The following is a 26,742-nucleotide window of genomic DNA, read 5'->3' as shown; positions in this document are numbered from 1 at the left end:
CCAGATGTAAACTTCCTTTAATGGAAAAGCCCATGCGTGGATATTGTAAATCTTTTGAAATTAATCTGTATATGTTAATAAAACTGTATACTTCAGAGAACATTATTAATATGATGGACAAAACATATTTTCTTTTATTACATAAAATGTCTATTCCATTGATAAATTAGATAACACAAAAGCAAAATCTCTCTCTCTCTCTCGCTGTTTTTGTTCTTTGCTATTTCCAAGCAGAACCTTCTTGTACAGCAACGTACTGCCTGTATACCGTTCGCACGGTCATGGATATCTTTCAGCAGTATCTCATTAGTTGCATGTGTACTAAGCAGCTCTTTGTTTACAAGAATATTTTCACATGTCAGTCCTGTTTATAAACAAAGTCTGCGTTCCGAATTCAGGACATATCATATCGAGCATATTCGTTTTATCGGAAACATCTTGTTAAAAGTCTTTCAAATAGAGCGATGCACAAAAGGACGTTTCATCGTCCAGATTAAATTATGTAGAACATCAAGCGATAAATTTTGGAACCTTATATTTTGGAGTTATTACTATGGATAGCAAACTTTTCTCATTCCATAAACATACACCTATTTCTACAATTTTAGCTTCAGATGTTACCTGTACATGATGTAAACAATTGTTTCAAAGTATAACATGTCGACATTACTAAATGGTTTTCAAACAGGCTGTGTCGGCCAATGAACGAGAAATTTATCAACCAGCATTTGAAATACGTGAAAATACTTTACATGTTTTGCAATGATTTGTACATGTGAGCTTATTACAGAATTAATTTGTTAATTGCATGGAGAATAAATCTACAAAATAGGCATGTATAAATACTGAATAATACGTGCTAAGTTAATCTTTCTATGAATATCGTTTTTGATCCCTATAGCTTGGGTCAGTCCAACTCATTTTTAATTAGCTTCAAAGCCTTAATCATTTGTCAACTCTTATTAATTTTCCGTATGCGAGGTTACAGATTTGGCGTCATAAGCGAATCATAATGATTTTATAATTTGGATTAAGACAGATACTGTTCAGAAAAATCAATCGAATACAATACCCAACCAACGTGGTGGATGTTTTCACATTTATTAGTGTACTGTTTTTCTCTTCTGTGAAAATCTAGTAGAGATGAGAGCTGGTCAACCTAAAGAAAAAAAAGCGTAAAGAAATATATAATCAACTCTGGTAATAGTTTTCTGTCTTTGTTTTTACTATTATGTTTTATTTCATTCTTCCTCGGGTTTGGAAAGGGAGTAATATACACGTATTGGTTTATCAGATATGCGTAAGAAATCTGAATTGAAAACTAAGGGAATGTGACATTGGAAAATGTTAATAGGAATAATGGGATACAATTAATGGATCAAAGTTCCTCTGCTTGACTAGATATTTAACTCGAAAATAGATGACAGTGTTCGCTTCAGAAGTTAAAGAGGTATTTATTTCCGTTGGAGATCACATAAAAGCTTCAAATGAAGATTTTGACTCTGAATTTTACATAATCTGCAGAAAATGGCAATACATTTGGAAATACAAATTAAATCTAGAACTAGACGAACGATAACCTAAAGCCTTCAAACAAACAGTGGAATTGTGTGTAGAGAACATACATGCACATGAAACAAGGAAGACAATACAAAGATTAGAATGAAATCGCAGCTGTATGATGATCAGGCTGTCATAGTTGAGTGTTTAACTCAGTTCAATATTGTTGCAAAATTGAATGACTGATTATTATATACTTACATTGTATGTACGACTCTATCGTTGTTTAATGTTTTTGAACCAGACCAAAAAAAGAAGAGTATTGCGTTCTAGTAAAAGTGCTAAAATGAAGGTTTGTAACTTTGAAAAAAGCTAAAATATACAGGACTCCACTTAAGTCCAGAGTGCGTGAAAATGGGATTACTAATACATGGATTAGCAACGAAAATCAAGGTGGCGCTCTACAGTTTCGTATTTTTCACGGGTTAGATTATTGTTTTAAAGAAAAGAATTTCCTCGGTTTTCCTCACTGGTTATACTGGATGTTTTTAAAAGAAAGAACATGTATATCTTAGGAATTGTTAACATATTTTAATATCTATTATTTTGGTGTATAATTGATGTGTGTTGTTTAAGTTATATAATATACAGCTTGGCCTTAATTCAGACGTGTACCTTTTAAAAAAAAAAAAAACTCTCCGCTTGGTCATTTTCACTTCCTGGACTTAAAAGGTAAATTGAAAAGAATGAGAGCCGATAACATTCTATTATTTACCTTTTATATATTTGGTAATTCATTCATTGTACTTTCAGAAGCTGGTATTGTATAATCTAGTTAGATTCGTTTTTCCTGTTGTAATAACTGCTAAGACAGTGTATTTAGTGGCTAAGACTAGCTCATATTTTAGAATTAGGGAACAGTCATTTTAGTTAGCTGTGTGCTTAGATCCTCTAAGGTTTTCACAAGTACAATAGCCAAATAAATTTCAGCCACAATTCGTGAATGAAAGATAGGTATACCAACATTCTCTCAATTGTGCATGTTGCAAATGCAAACAACTTCAACTTACACCTACCACTGTCTCAGAAGTTCATATTATCTGTAGAGCACTACCATAAAAACACGTAGGTATTATTATTGCATGATTTAATTTTGGGTGTATGGCGGAAACATTTAAGTCGCAAGCATCCAAAAAGTCCCTTTGAATAAATGTCCTGTATCCCCCACAGAATAGTGTTTATTGATGAAAAGTGAGCTATTGTACAAATGCACATTGCATTTTCTAACATAGCAGCCAGTGTTATGCCGAAAGAAATGAGCATGAAACTTGCCACAAATATTCCTGAGATGTACATGTTTCAAATGTAAACAGGTTCACCTTACGCCCCATCAGCTCTCCCAGAAGTTCATAATATCTGTAGAGCGCCCCCTTAAGTAGTTGACCAGACAGGCATATCCTGAAGCAACTGGGGAGATTTTTTAATTGTTGTCGTAAGTCACAAGACCAGTTGTGGAGAATGAAATTAAAAAGATGACACAATATGGAATTATACAAAAGTATTCACAGCGCGCGTGAAATAATCTCAATGGTAACTGCAGATGTTTTCGGTCAAGTTATGCATTGATTGTCTTAGCTTAAACTAAATCACTGTAAACTATCATAAGTCCCTGCCCATAATATATGACTGAACTATTGCACTTTTTTCCAGGCAACAATTTCTGGCCTAAAATGGAAAAGTGTCAGTCTGTACGTCGAGGAATCATTTGCAATTCGAAATTCAGAAGAGGACTTTTTAATTTCGGAGATAATTTTCCAAAGACTGAAAATGCCAACCTGAGACACACTTCAAGAAAACGAAACTTGTAATAAAAGGAAATTACACTTTTTGTGTTGGTACATATGCATATACAACTGTGAAAGAATGGAAAATTACAATCAAATGGACAATTACAATCAAATTGACAATTACAATCCAATGGAAAATCAAATGGACAACTATAATCAAAGGGACAATTACAATCAAATTGACAATAACAATCCAATGGACAATCAAATGTACAATTACAATCCAATAGACAATTCCAATCAAATGGACAATTACAAAAATCAAGCGGAATAAAGCCAAGACCATTACAATCAAATGGAATAAAAGCCAAAAGTTGTTTCAGATAGGACATATTGTATTTTAACAAGGTTGACAAATGTGCAAAAACGTGCACACACACACACACACACGCACACACACACACACACACACACACACACATATATATATATATATATATATATATATATATATATATATATATATATATATATATATATATATATATATATATATATATATATATCTGATTTAATTCATATTTAGTTTAATTTAATTGTTTGTAAGTTTTAAATTGACCTGAATCATTCTTTTTGTAAACACCAGGTCTTGATCTAAACCCTGACCTTGGTTCAGAATCTGTAGCAACCTTCGTAAACAAGTTCTATTTTATTTTAAAATGGTTGGTTTTCTCAGGGTCATTTTCAGTGTACGTGACATAAACACGGTCACGTGACCCCTTCTCCTTCGATTTCGCAATTCCGGTTTTTCCATTACTGCGTATTTGTTAGTTCTAATAGAGATACGTAGAGAGATATTTCTCAGTTTGGGGCTTTTTACACTGATGTCAAGTTATTTTGTTGTAGCCAGATTTTCAGTTATAATTTTCTTCAGATCAGTTGGATTTCAAAAGAATTAATTCTTTTCTTCTCTGGAAATATTTTGAGAAGTGCTCACACAAAAATTATGGAAAGACATTGCTTACAATTTTAATTTGGATTTCTAACACCGGAGTGTCATTATTTGTATTTCTTCAAGGAACTGTAAAAGACAACACAGTACAGACTACAACTCACGTCATCGTCATCCATCTTGGATTTTCCACCCGGATTCGAACTTGAAATTATTACAACATTTATTACTAGGACTTTTGCAATTTAATTCGTGGAATATTCTTAGATTACTTTTGGATTTGATTCTTGAAACCGTAAGTTCTTCTCCTTTTGTCATTTTTACAGAATCTTTCCAGGGAAATAAATTATTTGTTAAATGTTAAAAAGCTTGTTGTTTTCACTCTTTCTGTGTTACTGTTTATTCGAGCCTAAACACGTAACAATATATATATATATATATATATATATATATATATATATATATATATATATATATATATATATATATATATATATATATGTCTACCTTCTGAAGAGTAATCTTGCTCATAGTTTTATTTCTATCTTACTGACTGACATTCAAGTGCTAATTGAAAGTACCCTATCTCATTCAAAAAGATTAAGATACAAATGCACACTCTTCAAAGAAGAAGGCACCAGACTTGTAATTGAGAAATCCAGAACTTTCCTAGATTCAAGCGATGTCGTTTTCAAAAGAGAGCTAATATAATCATAAAAAAAAAACATTTATCAGTATTTGTTTCATCCCATCAACGTAACAGAGGTGAATCCTTATTTTTGATGATAGCGTAATTGGGATGAATTTCAAACTTTAATGATGACGTTAAATTGGGATGAATTTTTACCTTTGATGATTACGTAAAATTGGGATGAATTGTTACCTTTGATGATTACGTAAAATTGGGATGAATTTTTACATTTGATGATTACGTAAAATTGGGATGAATTTTTATATTTGATGAATACGTAAAATTGGGATGAATTTTTACCTTTGATGATGACGTAAAATTGGGATGAATTTTTACCTTTGACGATTACGTAAAATTGGGATGAATTTTTACCTTTGATGATTACGTAAAATTGAGATGTTTTTTTACCTTTGATGATTACATAAAATTGGGATAAATTTTTACCTTTCATGATGACGTAAAATTGGGATGAATTTTAACCTTTGATGATTACGTAAAATTGGGATGAATTTTTACCTTTGATTATGACGTAAAATTGGGATGAATTTTTACCTTTGATGATGACGGCATACACATCTGCAGTATATGACTCAACTGAATATGATGACGTTCATCCTTCTATTTCTTCAGCTCCGGCAAGCCTATAATAATTGAAAATTATTAAGAAACGTTATATGAGACAAATTGAGCAAAGGGTCTCGAAACTAAAATGAATGAAATACAAGTGCTTGCAAGAAAAAGAAGTTATTTTTTCCCAGTAAATTCCTGAAAAGAAATTGTGATAGACAACAAAGAACCTGATGCGAGTGGTATTACACTCCTTGCAGAAACACAGACAGGATTCCAAATTACAAAGACCGTGGAAAGGACTAGATCAAGCCATGCAAAATATCAATGATGTACTTAACAAAACGAGGACCTAAACGAAACTGAACTTTGTTCACTGTCATAATTAGGGCTAGGTCAAGGTAAGGCTAATCAAAATGGCTTACTTTACTGTAACATTTACAAATAAATGAAAACGCTCTAGCAGAAATTATATTGTAGTACATGTTGAAAAGAAAACGTTTTAATATATCGGGATATTAAAAGAGGTAGATCTTCATACTATACAAGTAATATTCAACTGCCGTATATTCTCACCAATAAGTCGAATCCAACTGCAAAATGCACAGAATTAGATCTACCGTCGCGTAATGCTCTGGCAGATCTGGGTCTATGCAGTTTGCCAGGAGTAATCAGTCAAACAACCAACATAGATCCTGGTCTGCCAATGCATGATGCAAAAGCAGAGCAGGCTCTGTGTTATTTGCAGTTATCTTTATTTATCAGCGAGTACATGTACAATTTACAGGAGGATTATTTACCTCTGAGTAAACATCCAGTCCTACTATTGACAGTACAGAGTTATTCCGGGAACAATAAGTTGAGTTCCAATATCATCCGGGCTGACGAGGTGGTTATTGTTTGTAATATAAACACAAAGCATTGAGCAAAAACATCTACAGTTAACTTACACCTCCCTATTGTTTTCTTTCTTCTAATGAAGGTATTGAGGATCACTTTCTATAGCACTACTAGGCCCCTACTTTTTCGTATCCATCGCACCATGTTATTCGTACTCGCCGACATTCTGCGACGACCCCTTGTACTTTGAAATCCATGTTACACAATCGAGCCGTTTGTTTCACGAAACGAATATTGTCAGACAAAATTAGCTTAGCACATTTGAAGATTATAGTCATATATTTGAATAAGTTCATTTTTAAATGATGAATACCTTTGCATTACCATACTCGGTGTTCAATCTCATGAGCTTGATATTTCGTCCATAAAAAATCAAAAGTTAAGATAAAAACAAAGGAAACATAACAAACGATACTATCAGTATGCAAGCGGTAATCTACACCACCTTAAAATCTTATTGTAGTCTCTCGGCCGTTATTTTTCTTTATTTCCTTTTTATCTTCTATCAAAATCGCACATTGATTAACAAACTACACATATCAATTCAACAGACACAAACGTACATATGCACCACTTTCAGATGACCCTGACTCAGATGTAATCGTGTGAATGAGCTTTCTTGTCAGCATTTATCAGCCTTTCTGCATGATTCATTGACGCAGAAGTACTAATCAGTAGAGATTGTACCAAACTACAAAATAAAGCATTGGGTTCTAATGTTGTTGTTGAACTTGGTGCCAATTCAGGGGCACATAGTTTTGTCCATTAAACAAGAGTCCCTTGAAGAGACTGTCGTTCTTCTGAGCAGAAAGAATTTCAAGGAATTCAAGACTATGTTTTCCTTTTAACTGCTGAGTGTTCAAACCATCTCTGATATTCTTCAGCTATAACCATCTCTGATATTCTTCAGCTATAACAAGATTTTAAAATTATCTGCTGTGGTGAACATATTGGATGGTAGACTGGTACAATTTTCGTTTAGGACAAACTATACATTGATAGCAGTTTTATGGTCAAAACCCATGCCCTAACAATCATTTATTTGTAACAACAAGAGTTTGATTACAGCCATGACCGCAGTCATATTGGATATACGATTAACACCATTTTCACTTAGGACTGAGTGGGTATTATATGAAGTCTTTTGGAGAAATAACGATCCATTTGGAAGAAAAGATCTCAATATTTTCAAAATAACCAACATGGTGGCCATACTGAGGGTTAGTCATTTTCATTTAGGACTAAGAGCTCGCCATACGAGCTCTTCTGATAAAAACTCAAAATGATCTTGCATTTAATAGGAGCAGCGTAAACAAGATTTGCAAGATGACCACGTCTAGGTTTTAGATCTGCGTCATTTTAATTTGCGATCAACACACAGTCTAAAAGAAGTCTTTTAGTGAAAACCCCATGATAATTCATTCAGAAGAAGTGGTGATGTTGTTGTTGTTGTTGTTGTGGGGTTTAACGCCTTTATCAGCACACGATAGGCTATACATGGCGGCCAGTATGAATGGTGGAGGAAGAATCCGGGAAAACCCTGGAAATAACCACCGACCCACAATAAGGTACTGGCAAGCTTTCTCACATACCCACATTAGCCGAATCCGAGACTCGAACCCACGCATACAGAGGTGAGACGGCAGTAATCCGTAACGGAAAGCGCTTTAGACCACTCGGCCACTTGGGGCCCCGAGAAGTAGTGATAACAAAATGTTCCAGCTCTCTTGATAAAGTTATATTTTAAACCAGATCATCACCATTTTGATTTCGAACAAAGTAGGCATCATACGAAGTCTTTTGGTAAGAACCTCTTGTCAATATGACATTCTGTTCAGGAGGAGGAGCGATAAAATCTTTTTTAGATGGCTGCTGTGGCGGTCATATTTGAAGACAGATCAGCGCCAGTTTCATTCCGGACCAAGTATACATCATAAGAAGTCTTTCGTTGAAAACCTCATGTTGGTATGATCATCCTTTCAAGAGGAATAGGGATAACAAGATTTGTATGATGGTCACTTTGTGGCTGCCATAACGGATGTTAGATAGGAACCGTGTTCGTTTAAGACCAATATGACATCACAAAAGAAGTCTTTTGGTGAAAATGCAACGTCAATATAACTGTCTTTGCAAACGAGTTGCAATAAGAAGAATTTCAAGATGGTTGACACGGGGGCCATATTGATTCAGATCGTGCCATCACTTTTGGAGGAGTAGTGATAGCAAGAATTTCAAAATGGCAAATGTGGTGGTCATATTGGCTGTGCAATCAGCGCGATTTTTACGTAGGGTCAACTGGACCAATAGATAAATTTGTGTATGTGTGTGTGCGTCTGTGCGTGCGTGCGTGTGTGTGAGTGAGTGTGCGTTAAAGGTTCATTACAATCCTTCAATATTTTAGGACGAATGGTGGTAACACACTCTTGTGCAAACGGAGCGACGGACGACGAACAACATTCTATCCCATACGTTCTTCTGTCAATCGTCAGTAGAGCTAAATAACAACAAAATTTGACCAAGACAAATAGAAAAACCAAATGCACGTATATATCTATATTACAGATACACGTCCATTTCGTGTCATTTGTTACGGGTGTTTTTTCTTGTTTCTTTTTGTTGTTGTTTATTATGGACGAAACGTCAAACTCCTGTGACGACAGCATGTCCGGTAGGGACACTAGAATGAACGCTTTATTCAGTAATATAAAATGTGTTCACGAGCTATTTCAACCTTATGGATTTCTGTCGAAAACATTGTAATGCTGAAAAGAAAGGCTGATTTGCCTGATTAGATATAAGCCAAGGTCGTCTTAGAGTTATACGTCTGTTATTGAATCGATAGTTGTAGCTTATTCGAACTTTTGGCAAGAAAAGCCACAAGACAACAATCAAAACTGGGGGAATGTGAAGTAGTGTAGCTATTGGTAATTTATTGTCGATTTCCTGTTTTTCTTTGCTTTTATTATTTATTTATTTTAAAATCGTCGTTTTGTTATAGACTAAACGTGTCTAAAATGTTGTTTATTCCACTTGCATAGTCATGCAAATGTTTGAAGAACAATGGTTTCTGATCGGCCGACCCAGTGGAATGTATTCCAATCAGAGCTTTTGTTATAACAACATTTTCACTTGCAAGCCTTGTTTATAACCCAAGTCAGCATACACACTTCTCAGTTCTAGTCCATCTGATATATCAGAAACACTTCGAAAATGCTGTGAAATTTCAATACTCCATGAAATCTCATGCAAACGAAATAGGTAATTTAAATTATTAGATAAGTTTTCAAGTCATAAATTTGGAACACTTAATTATAAAATAATTGTTTTTGATTGCAGACTTATTTTATTCCATAAACAGACGACCATTTCTGCAAGTGTAGCTTTGGTATTTGTATAATGTACAGACAAAAAGTGAAAAAAATAACAAATTGGCTGCATTTGATCTTTACACAATTGTAACTTCTTATGCCCCACTTACAGAAGCAGAAATTAAATCGCTTCCAGGAGGTATACGATTCCGTCTCCTCCCTAAAATGAACGAACATTGTGGCCTTACTGAATGACACAGATGAGATCACTCGCAAATACAACTGCAAGCTAACTCTCCAACAAAGCGGCCAGGACTGATAGACAGAAAGACGCCAGAGTTCAAGCATAGAAATTCTACAAGACCGTGACTGTGGCCTCCCAGTACTTCTTTTCCAAAGATAAGACATTTATTTCATCTACGGAAAGGTAAACCTGAAAATCACTCCTTTTATTCATGCAATATTTTAACTAAAGCAAAGAAAAAATAAAGCCTATGTCAAAAAACTAATAACTTACGTCATAATCAAACCAGCTGATAAAAATTCTACACTAGTCTTATGGACCAAGAAGACTGCAGCAATGATACAAAGGTTCTGCTGACTGATCTCACGATCTTGCAGGAACTAAACTGTGATCCATTACTAGACTGATACACAGTTAGACTGTGATCCATTACTAGACTGTGATCCACTACTAGACTGTGATCCACTAATAGACTGTGATCCACTACTAGACTGTGATCCATTACTAGACTGTGATCCATTAGTAGACTGTGATCCATTGCTAGAAAATGCTAAGAAAGTTGTGCATTGCATCATTGAAACGTTCCATGCACATGCACCTAAATCAAGGAATATCTGATCCCCGAAAATCCCAGAGCAGGGGGAAAAAACTACAAAGCATGAAACATTGGTCGGCTATTATTTATGTTAATGGTCTCTTAACAAAACAAAACGAAAACATATTCAGAATATTTAGAAAACCTTATGAGACCCAATTTTCATATACTACCTTCCTATTTTTCAAGCCACTGTATCTTTGAATCGTTATCACCGAACACAATTAGACCTAACATCAGTAAATGTTAATATTCCACATGACGAGAGAAGACACGTATGGGAAATATGAATTAAGACTACACCACTCATAGAATTCATCGTCAAACTATTGCAGTTCATCCAATAACTCCAAAACGTTAAATTCAATGGCAAGAACTACCTCAAGTAAATGATTCAGCCACAGGGATTATTATCATTCCCCTATATGCAAATATATTTATAACAAAGCTAACTTTTATTTTATTGTAAAGTTATAACCAATACAAACTGGTACGTTTAATTGCTGATGTTTAAATAAAATGGCAACGTTGTACGGAAAAGCTAGACAAATGCATAATGCATGCCAATAATTTGCATCATTTGATCAAATTCTCTTGCTCTTTCTCCTCTTTGTTCCGACCAATACCAACCAAGATGCCAGTCTGAAGTCAAGCCAACAATGAACGATAGCCACAGTTTTGAAATAATATTTCCATTTGATTCAAACGCATGCTCTACAAACGTTTTCTTTCGTGTTTATTGTTGGACTTTTTTCCTCTGTTTACCGGGTTCACTTTGACAAAATCTCAGCAAGAGTTGGAAGTGTTTGAGATAGTTTAAGAAAACTATTTTTGCACTGTTCATTGTCCTTTTTGTGTTTTAAATTTATCTTAGTTACTCCCTGACTCGCGCGATCCCTTGACGAACCCATTGCACTTTAACTGATGACTATGATTCGCCATATTATTTTAATTATATATATATATATATATATATATATATATATATATATATATATATATATATATATATATATATATATATATATATAGCGAAAGCACATGTAAAACGTAGTTACAGGCTATGAAAGAAGTTTCAATTAAATTTAAATACAAAAATTGAGGAAAATGGAAACGTAGCAAAATTCATATTTTACAAATATTACTGTATTTTCCGAGGCGATGATATATATTGGATTCTCAGCATCAGACAAAAATGCAGACCAGAAGCATACATGCAAAATTGTGTTGTTTTTTTTATCTTAATAAATTACATCTATTTTAAGTCATTCATAATTTGACTAAAATAGGAGACATCAAAAACATACTTTACAAAGATCATTACTGCATGAAATCTTAAACGATGGTAATAATAAATAACTACAAAAATTGTATTTCGATGCCAATATAAGTTGTTCTCCAAACACGAACTGCAACAAAACTGTCATTTCCGGAACAAAGAGTCATCTTGGCCATTTGTATAAGATTTACCAAAAATTGTATATTTTAATGATAATTAATACTTTGAAATAAATTAAACAGTCAATTATTGAACTGAAGCCAGCTTTTTGCCATCCAAGTTCATCTATGGCAATCTGTCGTTCCCTACTGAAGAGTGAAGTCATCTTAAAAATAAAAGTTTATCTGAGTGACAAAAGTTTCCATGACAACACTTGCTGTATCTCCGCGCTTGGATATTTGACTCGATTTTGTGACTTATATACGGGTAAGATGTTTCTTTTTGCTGGTTCTTAGTTGTTTTTTTAAAGGATAGTTGGTTTATTCAGACCCTTAGCCATTTGAACTCTTCATCTCGGAGCGGACGCCATGGATACCCGATAATTTTAGTCACTTCTTTGTTCACTAAGTCATACGACCTTGAATTGACTTTCAACCAATCATAGAAGGATATTGACCATTCACTCTGTTTTGGCCAGTCTCTCTTCTTTAGCAGAGCGTTCTGACGAACTAAGAGTTTCCTGAGACCACGCCCTTCTTTTGCCAAAATGAGCAACGTGGCCGTTGAAATACGTTCCCTAATGGAGAGAGTTCTCAGTTTAGGACAACCTCTAATAAGGCTAATAAGAGTTGCATCCCCTCGATTGTGGAAAGAACGTGATCCGTGTTTTCTCGGCCATCCGACTTGCGCGAAAGTATGAAGTGTTTGATGGTAATAATGAATAACAGAAAGTATGTCCTCTTCTGCAATAAGTGAATATGGAGAGGAGAAAATTATTTTATGGACAGGCGCATGGGGCTGAAGCAAAAGTTTATCCGTGCAAAGATCTCGCACTTCCAGAGTAACTTTCATGAATGGTGCAGCCTCTTTGACGAGACGCCACGCATCAGCTGATACGTGCTCTGCGTCACAAGTGTACTGGTCTTGAACAATACGAAGATCTAACAGACCTATACCAGCGAGGAGCAAGACAACTTCGTCATCCAGGTGTTGAGGTGTGATCACGAGACACTGAAGGTTTTCAAAGTGAGCAATGCCTGGCATGGGGTGCTTGATCTTTGAACAGTTGATAAGTTCCAACCTTGTGAGAGTTTCGGCGCTTGACTGCAAAGCAGGTTCCAACATGTCTACTGAATCACAAACATCCAACAAAAGCTGACGCAGTGTTAAGTTTTTCAACCCTTTGATGCGGGAAATCAAAGAAGTAATTTCTTCCAGAATCTTTCCTCCAGTCCCGAACACATTCTTTCCTGCGTGAGAGCGAGATTCACAAGCGAAGGTGAAGTGGAAAGTGTTCAGCACAGGTAAAGGTTTCATTTCCAGAAATGAATCCAAGATGCTGAGGAAGACATGAAGGCTGTAGAAATCGCCTGTAGGGGCGACAATAATCCTTTTGAATAAGAATCCCAATTTCTGGAGGCAGACTTGTGTTTTTCTCGGACATACTTCTCGCACCCATCCTTTCATGGGGTGGAACTTCTTTTTGGTTAGGACACGGCCTTTCAGAATGAAGGTTTCCCAGACTCGAGGAGAGTAGAAAGCCTGATACCAATGATGGCATACCATGGATGCTTGATGGCGTTCTTTGGGGTAGAGCAGAGTGAAGACGTCCTCCAAGATGATATCAGGTAGATTTACCCAACCATAGTCAGGATCCTCTTCGAGATCTGTCTCCGGCGTGGCTTCCATCTGTGCCATTAGTCTTAAAAACAAAAACAATATATAAATAAAAATTACGTTAGGTTTACAGGGGTATTTCAGAGACTGTCCAATATTTTCAATTGAGATTAAAAGTATAACAGATGTGATTCAACCAAATTAAAGTTTCAAACAACCTACCCCCACCACCTCCAATTAAATTAAATATGGCATTTGTTTTTAGCTCCCAAACTAGTAAGAAATTTCATCGGTTCATTAAATGTACTTGATAGTCCCTTGAATTTTGTAATTAAACATTGCACTGCTTCACATAAGCACGTTGGTCATTCGCCATTCACAAAGGCCCCTTTGCTTGTGCATAGGCTGTCAAATTAGTGATAAGAGGGTGATGACGATTGAATATATCTGATACTACTGTATTTTTGCCTTTTGGCAATCTAAATCGTGTGTCCGTGTCGACTAATTACACCGCAATTTATAAGCACATGACGAGATATTGCACTACTTCCAAAACAGGACGTGGCGCCAATTTGTAAAATGTATAATGCACAAAAATATTTACAGTTCCATACGAAACATGCAACTTCTTATCAGGAATGACCTTTGGGATGAATAGCTAAGGAACTTCCATCATGTCTGGGGAAGAATAGTACCGTATAAACTCCCTAATAAGCCGAGTCCAACTGCAAAATGCACAGACCCAGATCTGCCGTCGTATAATGTGTCGGCAGATCAAGGTATGTGCAGTTTGTTAGATATAATCAGTAGAACAACCAACATGGACCCTGATCGGTAGGTGCATTATGGTATGTTAGGTTAGGATCTTTGTTGTTTGCCCTTTGACTCGACTGATAGAGGAGTATAGATGGTATGTTAAAGTTAAAAATCTTAATAGGAGCGAATATATCGTAAGTAACAAAATGCTGTTTCCGGAAGTGAGGTGGTGTTTTGTCGACAATGGAGGCTGCAGAAGAATCAAGGACACTGCCGATTGTAGTGGTGGTAATGGTATTTGTGTCATTGCTAAGAGTAGACGTTTTCAAATTCTACAGTCTTTTATATTTACATTTTATTTTTATTTTTTGTTTTAAATATGACTATTCAAACGAAAATATTTAATAATTCTATCCCATTGTGAAACATTGTGTTGTGTAGTGAAATGTATTTTCATGCGATACAGTAAAGATAACCTTAGCGTTCATCATGATCTTTGTTTTCAATACATTTGGGTAAAGCAATAAACAATACAAGTTTGAAATCGTATACTATAATTTTCAAAAGTTTGGAAAGCTTTTTATAACATAAAAATCAAGAAGTTTTTTCTTTTTTCAAATGAGTTATAATTATATCATTAAAAAAAGCCAAATAAAAGACTACGATAAATATTTACTTCGGAACAATCCGTGCAAGCTAATTTTCCTTCCAAGAGTAAATATCTATGTATATAGTTACGATTATATGGTCTGAAACGTGTAAAAGAACAGAGCGAAAACCAACAAGTTTTTTGAAATTCCATAAATAATTTATTTCCCATGAATACAAAGTGAAAATTAAAAAAAAAAAACTAGCATTATTGTGAATTAAATCCCAAAACGTTTTACCATCAATCCTAATGAATACAGTTCTAATCAAATTCCAGTGGTGTTCCAAAAAGCTTCAATTCTGAAAATTGATGTGATTTTGGTGGCCAGTGACGTAGAGATGTGCCAACATTCTTTTGATGAATCACAACCATACAATCCAGGATGGTCTGGTTTGAATGCACTATAATTCTTAGTTAATGTCTCTGTAGAGGAATATCACTGAGCACTTTACAATTCCAGTGAATAGCAATTTGAATAAATCCAAACCAAAACCTGAACATAACATTACAAATGATTCTGATTCAGATGTTATCGCAGGAAGGATTAATTTTTAAAGTAAACAAGATTATAACAAACAAAGACACAAAAGAAACAACAGATGAGTGTCAAAATCTCATTTAAAGAAAACTGTAAGTTGTCAGCATGATAAAATCTGTTACTAAAATTATAAGAAAGAATGCAGTAAACATTAGGTACAGCAGTTCCATCCAAGTGGTAATTCAATTGTCCTTGACTCAGATTAAGATAATGATCCTAACATTTAGCCTGGACTTACAGAGAAATATAAATTAAGTATTATCTTGTTTACATAATAAATAATCCTAGTCAGGTACACAATGGACTTGATTTTGGACAAGGTCTATTAAAGATTACAATTATATAAAACTTATAAGAATTTTTAAAAAAACTAACATTACAAATTAAATATACATAACGATGGGGTGGAGTCAAAAAATGAAGGCTAAAATACCAAGTGAACGTGCCACCAGCTTTACGACTGTAATTACTAAAGAAAGTTACGTGCTTTAGTTTCTTCAGGTTTTGAATGGCGGCCAAATACTTGGCAGCATAAATAATTTCTATAGCGGTCTCCGTGGACTGCATCCAGACTTTGGCAATGGCTCGAGTGGAGGAAGTGTGCGTTTTGTTTTGCTAATGCAATCTTATCCATAATTCGTTACAGGTTATTAACTCGGTCTGGGTTAAAAAATTTAAATCGTGCAATATTTCTAACACAGAGTTCTTCATATTCATATAGAAACAGAGCTCAGGATGGACGATTGGTGTAGGTGTTTACCTCAACAGATCACTAACATCTCACCTCTGTTTGCGTGGGTTCGAATTTTGTCACGACCAAGGTGGGTATGTGAGAAAGCTGGCCTATAGCTTCCCGTAGGTCGGTGGTTATTCCTCCACTAAATATACTGGTCACCATGTATATCATATTATGTGCTATGAAATAATGTTAAATCCTCAAAACAAAACCAGACCATATATCAAAAAACGAAAGAACGAAACGGATACAAAATACATGAATTGCAATCCAATTAAAGCACACACACACACACACACACACACACACACACACACACTGGCTCACCCAGAAATGCATGGACAGAAAAAAATAAATCAATACATGCATTTTTCATTCTTTTACTGTCTATGTGCAAGAGACGTTCAAATTATTGTTCTGGCAACATTAACACATAACAAATGTTTCCAACCTAACTGTATTACATTATATATTTATTTGAAGAGAGAAAATCCGATGAACAAGGATTCGTCTCGAAAATTTGGCAGCCATGGAAGAATTATGCATGCTTTATTAAGTCTGGATCCGCCAGGTCTTTTTCGACATACGACTCCACTTAGAATTCCATACACTCGTAAATGATTATTTTAAATAGCATACAGAGTATACAGGCAAAGGGAGAGCACCCAGTCCACTTGACATATCCATTTATACATATTTACCTGTGTGTCAAGATAAACTGCTCACAACAACAACAACAAAACTATAATTTGTGTGCCTGCTTTGTGCAAATAACAGATCTCATTTATCATATTACGTCTAAACTTTGTGTTCACATTCATTTTAAAACTTAAACATGTTGAACTTGAAAATTGCATTAAAAAAAGTGTTTTAAACTGCATTTAACAATAACTTGCAAATTAATAATACTCAATGTTCAATTTTACAATACTCAATGCTCACATTTACAATACTCCAATTTTTATGACAGAAAAAAGCAAAACAAATAGCAAACACTCCATTAGTTGATTATGTACGCTAAGGTGTAAGTTTTGATTTAAACGTTGGAACAGGTGCAGTATCATGACATGCTCAGGAACCATTGATAATAAGAAATCATACGCAGTGCTTTTGGTTACTTGACAGAAAAAAAGTCAGAATATATGTCCCGAAAACAATACTAAAAAAAATGCCAATTCTACGTTCTCCAAAGGATTCGTGTTACATTTTGAGTCAAAGTTTCCATCTAATCATAGAGGAGGTACAAAACATTTAATTTGCATAAAGCTCTCTCACAGAGAGATAGAGGGAGAATAAAATTATGCCTAGGACCAAAACTCGCTTATATTCTCCCAACCCTTGGATTCCCCACCCTTCAATCAAAGAGGGAATAAAGATGATAAGACACGGACACGCCTCAAACAAAGGCAAACTTCAACACCTAATGTTTTCCTCTGTGCGCTGTTACGACTCTAAGCCTTAAACTATGCAACAGGAAGAAGCGAAATCATCAAGTTTAGTAAAAAAATCAATAAATAATTTATTTCTCTAAGTTACAAAGTGAAATTTTATGAGCCACTTAAAGAATTGTCAATTAAATCTCAAAGAATCCTATATATTATATCACATGTCCAAAGTATAGTTTATTCTGAATTCGAATAGTCTTGAAAATCCAGATATACCAGTAGACTTGAATGTCCTGATGTACCAATGATATTTAATGTCCTGTGTATCAATACTCTTGAATGTTCTGTTGTATCACAATGATTAAATCCAGAACTTCATTGGACGAGCTCTCAATAATTCCAATATAGTGGTTTAGTCTTAAAAAAATCAATGAGCATTTTGTAATTCCAATGAATAATTTAGATAAATAATTCTTCTAGAATTATATCTGAACACAACTACAAGCTCTCATCATAGATTCCAAAGATCGTTATGAAACATGAATGATTAAATGTTTACCAAACATCAACATATACATATACAGTATTACACAATAGATTTCCGACGGAAAAGCCTAGTAACTCGTAAACAATTCCAGGCCTCGAATTCAAATTCAGTAAACATCGTGTTTAGTACTTACAATCATGACAAATGTCGAGTAAGCTAACAATCCAACACTCAATTACGGACAAAAATTAAGCACACGATCTAGATGTAAAAATATAGATATACATAAAATTGTGTAGGTGTGTGTCTGTGCCACAGCTATGCCTATATTCAAATTGCCTACCTAATGATTTCTAGTGCACCTCGATGGTTACTGCACTAAGGATGCACGTATGACCGTACGGGTTTGCGCGCTGGGGCATAAGAGCTGGATAATAGTGTCATTCCTCGCTGCACGGATTCCATTCCCACAAGGAACGTATTATATAATGCTTAATCTAACTTATATATATATATATATATATATATATATATATATATATATATATATATATATATATATATATATATATATATATATATATATGTGTGTGTGTGTGTGTGTGTGTGTGTGTGTGCGTGTGCGTGTGTGTTGACTATGCTTGGCAGTCATTAAAGCTGAAGTGATGCGGTTGTTATTGTTAGGTTAAAATGACAAAGAGTAAAGCGGTGACTGTATCTAAAACAGATATGGTGTTTTCGATATGAAAAAGGAGAGACAGATTAAAAATACAAAAAGTGACAGAAAGAGAAAGAGAGAGAGACATATATATGCATACAACACACACATACAAGTTTCTAACTAAATGAAATCATTGATAATGATAACGCCATTACGTAACAATATAAATAATAAGTAATTGAATATGTTACTCAATGTTGTTCAAAACAGAGAAGAAAATTATTGTACATAAGCAATAATTATTTGAAATTTGTAATTAAACTAGCATATGTCAACCTGTGTATCTAAGTTGATGATTAAAACAAAACTCATTTTGATAACTTCTTGAGCAGAAATACTTCAGATTATAAGTTGGTCACAGCTGCCTTAGATGCTTTTTACAAATGTATAATAAATAAATTAATAAAACTACCTAATGAAAGTCAACTTGTCCTTGTGCATGCGTAACCACGACCACAACGCAAAGTTACATAATAATATATAAGAGATTATGGACGTTTGCCTAACAAGATCATGTAAGGACATTGTCATCTTAAATCCAGCTCACAAAGGGGAGCTAAGCGTGTCGAAGTGAAGAAAATAATGATTAAAGGTATTAGCTCTGGGAGGGTTCGAACTCGTATTTCATCACATTCAAGGGCTGCTATAAATAACGTGGACAAAATAACTCAGAAGAAAGTAACCTGAAATTGTTTAATATGGTCTATATATCTCTAAATTAATAAAGTATATTGCACTGCTGGAGCCCACCTTTTTATCCATTTGCTCCATTTGTTTTCATTAGGAAAGCCGTACATTGTTGTTTCTTAACAGTGAATCTGAAACAAAAAAGCGGCGAAAATAACATTCGGATGATGCGATACTGTACTTGAATCCCTGGAGGTGCGATCCCGAGCACAACAGATGTTGGAGAAATACAGTAACATTTGTAGCTCCAGTACATGATATGGTCTACATTCAGGATATAATGTATTATACGTTTTCTTTTTTATTCACATCGTATTTTTCCTGTCTGGATAATTCATCGTACGTGTTCAATTATGACAGTATTTTTCTTTAGTTTGATGTTTAACGGTACTTCAGCACACGAAAGGCTATATAGTGTCGTGGCAATGGAGCAAAGCGTAAAGCGTCTTGCCAGAGACACACAAAAGCAGCCGTCGCTAGCTGGTCTAGGGAGGATTCAAAGTTGGGACCTATGGCTTGCGATTCTGGCATGTTAACCACTGAGCTACACCCCCACCCCCCACGATAGCGATAAAGAAAATAGTGTTATCCTTATCAGTCAATCCTTCTATAAGTACGTCAATCAGTCCGTCACGCTTTGATTAAGTGTTTCATCATCACATTGCCAGTTCTCTTGCAGAAAAAAAATCCTTTATAGAATCCAGCTGGGTTCGTGTTTTTCTAATATAAAAACCTGTAATAAAACATTATGCGTTTGCCCGAGAAAAAAAAGTTTGGATTTCTTCACATTAAAGACTTTAACTGTGTTTTTCAATTTCAATTTTCAACACACTTTTAGATCATGTTTTTTAATGTTAGTTTTAACTGAGCAATAAAATAAAAGTTTGGGGAAGAAAATACCTCCTAAATTTTTAATGTGTTTTCTGAAAATAACAATATCGATTTTCAATTATTTCACTGATCATTTTTTCATTGTCACAGAAGAATGTTGAGTGGGGATTGGGACACTGTGCTAAGATCATGTTCATGCATTAACTCATTAACCCCTGGCGGCCGGTTTACGCGTCAGGAAGTAGTAGCCTACTGCCGAGCTCTGTAGCGTCAAGATCATGTATGATACACTAAAGTGTGTTGTATTATTGAAAGACAGACAGATGTAGCTCTACAATGATACCAAATAAACTGGACGTTCTAGTTGCACTACAAAATACGGAGGGAAAAACCTACTTTTTTGGACCCGATTTTTTTTCCACCAAAAATTCGCCCGTGGTGGAATCCGATTATGTGTCCGGATTTTAGACTTTTTGGCCTCAGATCTAAGGCAGATAGGTCTGAACTGCACACAGACAGGCGAACCTTGGCAAAAAGTAGGATAAGATGGGCATTTGGAATAAAGAGTAGTCTCGATACGAAAATGATGGGTCCGTTAAGCAAAACAAAATCTAACGTTTACCCTTCTACTCATGCGCGAGTGAAATAGCCAATGAAAAACGATATTTCTAACACAACTAGGCATTAGGTTAACGGAAAATCTCTTGGAAGTCGATGTATTAGGATGCATTCAGAAATAGCCCCTAAAATGTGTTTCCTACTCGCATTTCAGGCGAAAACGACAAAAACATCCAGGAGTTAATGAGTTATAGAAACTCTGAACTAGGTATTGACGTATAATGAACGGAACAAAAATCAAACTCGATGCTAAAATCAAAAACTAAAATCATTTTTGACCATCAATGTTATACCGTATGTGCTCGCTTATAAGCCAAGTCAGCTGCAAACAGCACAGACCCAGATATGCCGTAGCATAATGTGCCGGTAGATCTTGCCATGTGCAGTGTGTTAGGGGTAATCAGTAGAACAAAAACATATAACATGATCTGCATGCGCATTATGATATGGCAGATCAGGATCGTTGTTGTTGGCAGTTTGGCTCGACTTATAAGCGCGTGTAGGTGGTAAATCATATTACAGTCTCATAGCAAATGCATGCAGATTCGAATATTAATCTTTAATAAAGAATAACTCTGTTTATAGAAGTAATGCAAACAAACATTCCCGATGACAATATTCTATTAAATACTTTACTTATATTTTAATGCCATCGGATAAAATACAATAGGAATCAAAGTCGACAAGTTCAGTATAGTGCATAACAGTTGTCACAGCATTGAAAGCAACATAAACATAACGTGGATATTTGAAAGCAAAGTGAAATACCGTCTACCGAGAATGAAGTTCGAAGGCAGAAATGACATACTACCTATTTCCTTTACAGTCTTGGAAAATTTTAATCAAGTGTTGTGTCATTCGATAACCGTCGACAACAGTCCATATAATCTGAGTGAGCCGAACATTGTATCCAAAGATATACAATATTGCTAAGCATAGGTGTAAGTGTGCGTTTGCTTGTGGGTTTGTTTTTGGAGGAAGTGGGAAACTTACTTCGATACTAGTTTGTAATGTATGTTTATTTAACATTTTTCGTTAAAATAGGCAAACACAGAACTACAATCAGGGAAAGGAAGTAGCCAACTAATGCATCTACACCAATTACACTTTGTAAGAGATCTACGTACTACTTTTCCGCAGAAACTGAGCATATTTCAATCCCCCTCCCATTTGATATCTCGAAGAAAAACAACATAAAGAAAGAAGCAAGTATTTTGGCGAGAAACTTTTTATCTGCATAATAAGGTCTTGAAAAAGTTTCTTACACAATAGCTTGAGGATAATAAACTGACCGGAAGTACACAATAGCTTGACGATAATAAACTGACCGGAAGTACACAATAGCTTGACGATAATAAACTAACCGAAAGCAATGCAAGTTAACTAAACAATCCGCTAAAATAAGCAAATGCAAATACTACTGACGCTCGTATATAATAACAAAACTTAACAAAATGATGCTTAGAAATGAAAATAACAAATGGAAAGATTATTAAACTTCGCACTGGAAATAAAAGCATTTTGATGTGAACAGATATACATGTATATTTACGTTGAATGAACGAAACTGTATGAATTATATATTTTCATTTTGGATTACTTTTCTGAGCGACAGAAACATTAACACACCCGGTTTTTTTTCCAGCTGTCATACTAAAAGCAAACTTTGTTTTCAGATCATCATGTTAATGCATTTGAGAATATAATTTAAAAATAGAAACTTCAAGACAAAACATTATTCAACCCTAGTATGTATAATATGGATGTTTTATATTAGGTATGATATATATAGAAAATAGAAACAGGATGGTATTGTTTTTGTAAAAAAAGCAAATTTCAAAATATGAACTCACCGATGCTTTGGACAGAGACTGTAAAATCTGTTGAAATATTTACAATAGCAAGTATCGTAAATCGAGTCGGCCATTTTCTTATCTTTTCTATGTCATGAATTCAATTCTTCTAAAGCAATCTCAGCTAAATGCGAACTGTTGTATTTATATGCAAGAGCTTCTTCTGCGTAGTTACTAATCCCGTGGACTGGCTTACAGACTATTCTCTGACTACTGATTAGAAACTATGATGTGATGAAAATGCAAATGAAGCCGACCGTGTGCCTATTTGTTTATACCTCATTACGCATCCCATCTGAACTATATCAACTATCACTTACTGCACTATTGCGTCTTATCAAAATCCGCCTTGTTGATTCATTTTCTTTCGTTTTTTTTTCACTGACTAGTAAGTCTTATCATACACGTTATTGATAGTGTTTCGCAAACTGGACACCGTTTTGAAACGAAGCCAGCTCTTAGCGCAGATCTGTCAAACATATAACGCTACAATTTAAAATATGTTTCTATGACAATATTGAGATCGGCTGTTTGTCTGTGGATAAAGGAGCCAAAAATAAGTGGTCATAGTATCTTTGTCCTAGTTGTGTCAAAGAAAAGAGCATCAAACATTAGAGCCTGGCGGCTTCCAAATATATCGTCATCGACCTACTTTACGATGGACCAAAACAAAGTACCTGTAAGTTATTCTATGACTTAGCACACACGCCAAGTAATATCTGACCCAGATTTTTAGCTCAGCCAAGATGTTCTCATTTTATTATATTGTTTGTTATTGTTTGGGGGGGGGTGTCAAATTCCTTATTATTTGTCCCTAAATGCCTGGTATTTATGAGTAGTTGTTATTTCAAGACGTGCTTTAAAAGTATTTAAATTCAAGATTTTAAACTAGCATTATATATCACTTGTTATTTGTCTATAATCAGTGGTACAAGTAAACCTGTACGTTCAGGTGTGCGATACCAGTAATACATTTAAGGCTAGTACGGCTGGCTGTACGTGAAGGATGGGGTTCGAGTCGGGTCGGTACCGTACCGGTAAGAGTTAAAATCTATAATGTATACATACACCAACAACAGCACACGCTTCTATGTTATTAACACAGGTGGGATATGTTGTAATCTTCTTAACATTTGCTACATGAGAAGATCTCAATAAAGAAACTTCATAAAAACCAGAAAACATTTCTAAAAAAGTTTCAAAAAATATTTACCTAATTTTTTGTATTTTATAATATCTTTATAGAGCAAATTGTAAATCAGCTCCGTCCAATTAATCTGGAGGCCTTTTAAAATGTATAATCTTTTTGACTGCTTATCCCAGATACCCACACGCTCTCAGAACATACTTTGATTTATGACAAGTTCTAAATATAATTAAAAGGCACATTTATACATACAAATATAAAAATTTGCACATGATTGTTTTGCCCAATGCGAAACAGGAATTACTTACTCTCGTTTTCTTTTCTTTTTATTTTCTTTTAGATTAATTCCTGTTATAAAAAGAACTATTTCATCATACTAGATCAGAAACAAAATGTATACTTTATTTTTCTTTTGTTGAAACTATGATGTAGAAATGTATCCCACTTGTCCTTGTGTATATAAATTTGGGGATTAGAGTAAGAAAAAGCCAGTTTGGGATAATGACTTTGGCTCCATCGCAAAGACGTATCCTGATTCAATGGACAAATCAGTGTTTCATTAATGAAATTGTAGAGCAAATAACACACAAAAATGACAAATAGATTATAACATGCAAAAATGACAAATAGATTATAACATGCAAACATTACAAACTAGCTGAGCACATACTAAATATAAATATTGACGCAACAGTAACTATCTAAAAACAAATTCAAACTTTCAGTAACTTGTAGCGACGCTTTTGATTACGGCGTTGGTTTTGTCATTTTTTACCTTCCATGTTTTTTTTTTACGTTTGTGTCTTCATGACTTGTAGTGTTGGTTTATTAATGACGTAATTTTCTAATAAGGAGTCAACACAATAATTATTATTAGCTGGTGGCATGTTTCCTTTGTTAGATAATCCATACCAGATGGTGTATGGAGTACAAGTATAATTCTGGGTGAATGTATACAAACATTGGTGAGCTGAAATTTGAACGAGTGCCAAATCCAGGAGAAAGTATTCCATCTGCGAGGTTTTCCCAACAGACGGTAATGATGTAGGCTCTTGTTTGGCTGAAGGTGCATATACATCTCAGATACGTATGTTTTGTTCAGCAAATATTTTTGGGGTAGAAATAAATATCCGATTTGATTGTGTACGTTAAGATATCATTCTGTTTAGTACTTTAGATTATTCCGGGTCTAAATTTCACAAGTAACAGTAGAATTCACTTGTATTGCAATAGGAAATTTAATATATTTCATGTACGACCTTGGCCTTATTACGTCAGCAGATGTAATCAAATTTAAGTATTTCGAACGTCGGGTTCTGATAATCGCAAAGTGTCAACAAATATGAACACAGACAAACAGACCTAGATAGATAGATAGATTGATATATAGATATATAGATCGATGGATGTATGATGGACAGACGGACGGAGAGAGAGATAGATAGATAGATAGACAGACAGACAGACAGATAGATAGATAGATAGATAGATAGAATGTACAATCAATTTTTAGTTTGTTGTTCTTGATCAAGCTGAACTGCTCAGTTGATTAAAAGGATCGGGTCCCATTCTTCTGATGGATTACACACCGATCTAAATTTATAAACACTGGTATGAATCAGTTTGCTTCGTACGTTGAGTCACCTCTGGTCATATACCATGTGTATTGGATGGATATATGACTATTTTCGGTGGCGTTCTAGGGGAAAATATATATAAAACACATATATATAGTCTGATATTACATGTATGCGATTATCTGTATAACAATAGGTCGGAAAGTTGTAGGTAGGTAGGCTGATAAGTAATTACATGCTAGAGTATGGGGATCAATTAAGTGACAGGTGGGTAGGTGGATTTGTTAGCTGGGAAGACGCCTGCGTCTACAAGCACACATTATTGAGTGAATAGCCATGCAGTTTGAAGAAATTACTAATAACATTCTTGGTATAATAACTGATGAAAAATTCTTCACAGATACGCTACCAAGTCTCAAGAAATGATGAATGATGCCTTATAATTGTGAAAGTATTATTACAGACACATAAATAAATGATCAATCAAGGGCCTAGCCACATATAGCAAGATTGTGTAAGCATAGGGGCACACTAATAAAGGGACCCACGAATCCATCGAAACAAACAATTTTTACACTTAAGAAAGAAATGAAAGACAGCCAATATTCCACCCATCAAATACCGTAATTTTGGACCAGCAAAATTGCTATTAACAATGCAGGGGCCCATTGGTAAGCTTTGCATGCGAGCCCAAATATCCTGGCTACGCCACTGCGAATAAGCAAATAAAAATACAAAAAAAAAATGAAATAGGTTTGACCGCTTTTAAAGAACTTGAGCCTTACTCAAGTCACTGCAAGCCGTGTTTGTTGTATTTGCACAAAATTCTCTTATATGCATAGAATCATGGGTTTGCGCATACCAAGCCTTGAACCTAATGAAAAACGTTGACTTCTTATATCAATCCATATTCATACGCATTTGACTGGGGGAAGACAGGCATGCGTCTATAGTGTAGCACAATCGGCGGCAGCTCCAACAGCAGTAAACAGTAAACAAAAACTTACCTTAAAATTGAAACTAAACTTTGCCAAATTTCTCAGTGATTGCAAGCAGTTCCAACGCAGCCAATAGCATCCCAAATTCGGGTGTGCTATTTTTAGACAATCCAGCTGCAGAAGTTAGGAATCGTGATCACGTGGCAGAACCCATAGTTAT

At 34.8% G+C, this 26,742-nt stretch overlaps 1 protein-coding gene across 6 annotated transcripts; it reads right to left on the bottom strand.

The window, feature by feature from the left end:
• On the bottom strand, window positions 1–26,742 carry LOC149806357 (uncharacterized). 6 transcript variants are annotated; one of them, XR_016420077.1, is made up of 5 exons: window positions 22,861–23,111; window positions 19,622–19,689; window positions 10,223–13,684; window positions 5,483–5,571; window positions 1–1,159 (listed from the first exon to the last, which is right to left on the bottom strand). XR_016420077.1 is itself a non-coding variant. In XM_089951947.1 (2 exons), the coding sequence occupies exons 1-2, from the start codon at window positions 22,932–22,934 to the stop codon at window positions 12,307–12,309; spliced, it is 1,452 nt and encodes a 483-aa protein (XP_089808073.1). In that variant the 5' UTR covers window positions 22,935–23,110; the 3' UTR covers window positions 9,718–12,306. The 6 variants fall into 6 exon arrangements, 1 of the variants encoding a protein (XP_089808073.1); XR_016420078.1 differs by lacking the exons at window positions 19,622–19,689; window positions 22,861–23,111 and adding an exon at window positions 26,592–26,742; XR_016420073.1 differs by lacking the exon at window positions 19,622–19,689 and having other exon boundaries at window positions 22,861–23,110.

Source organism: Sinohyriopsis cumingii, chromosome 1 (genome assembly GCF_028554795.1).
Source record: "Sinohyriopsis cumingii isolate HCF-2022 chromosome 1, ASM2855479v2, whole genome shotgun sequence".
NCBI lineage: Eukaryota > Metazoa > Mollusca > Bivalvia > Unionida > Unionidae > Sinohyriopsis > Sinohyriopsis cumingii.
Note: the sequence above shows the minus strand (reverse complement) of the source record. Positions and strands in the feature narration are given on the sequence as shown.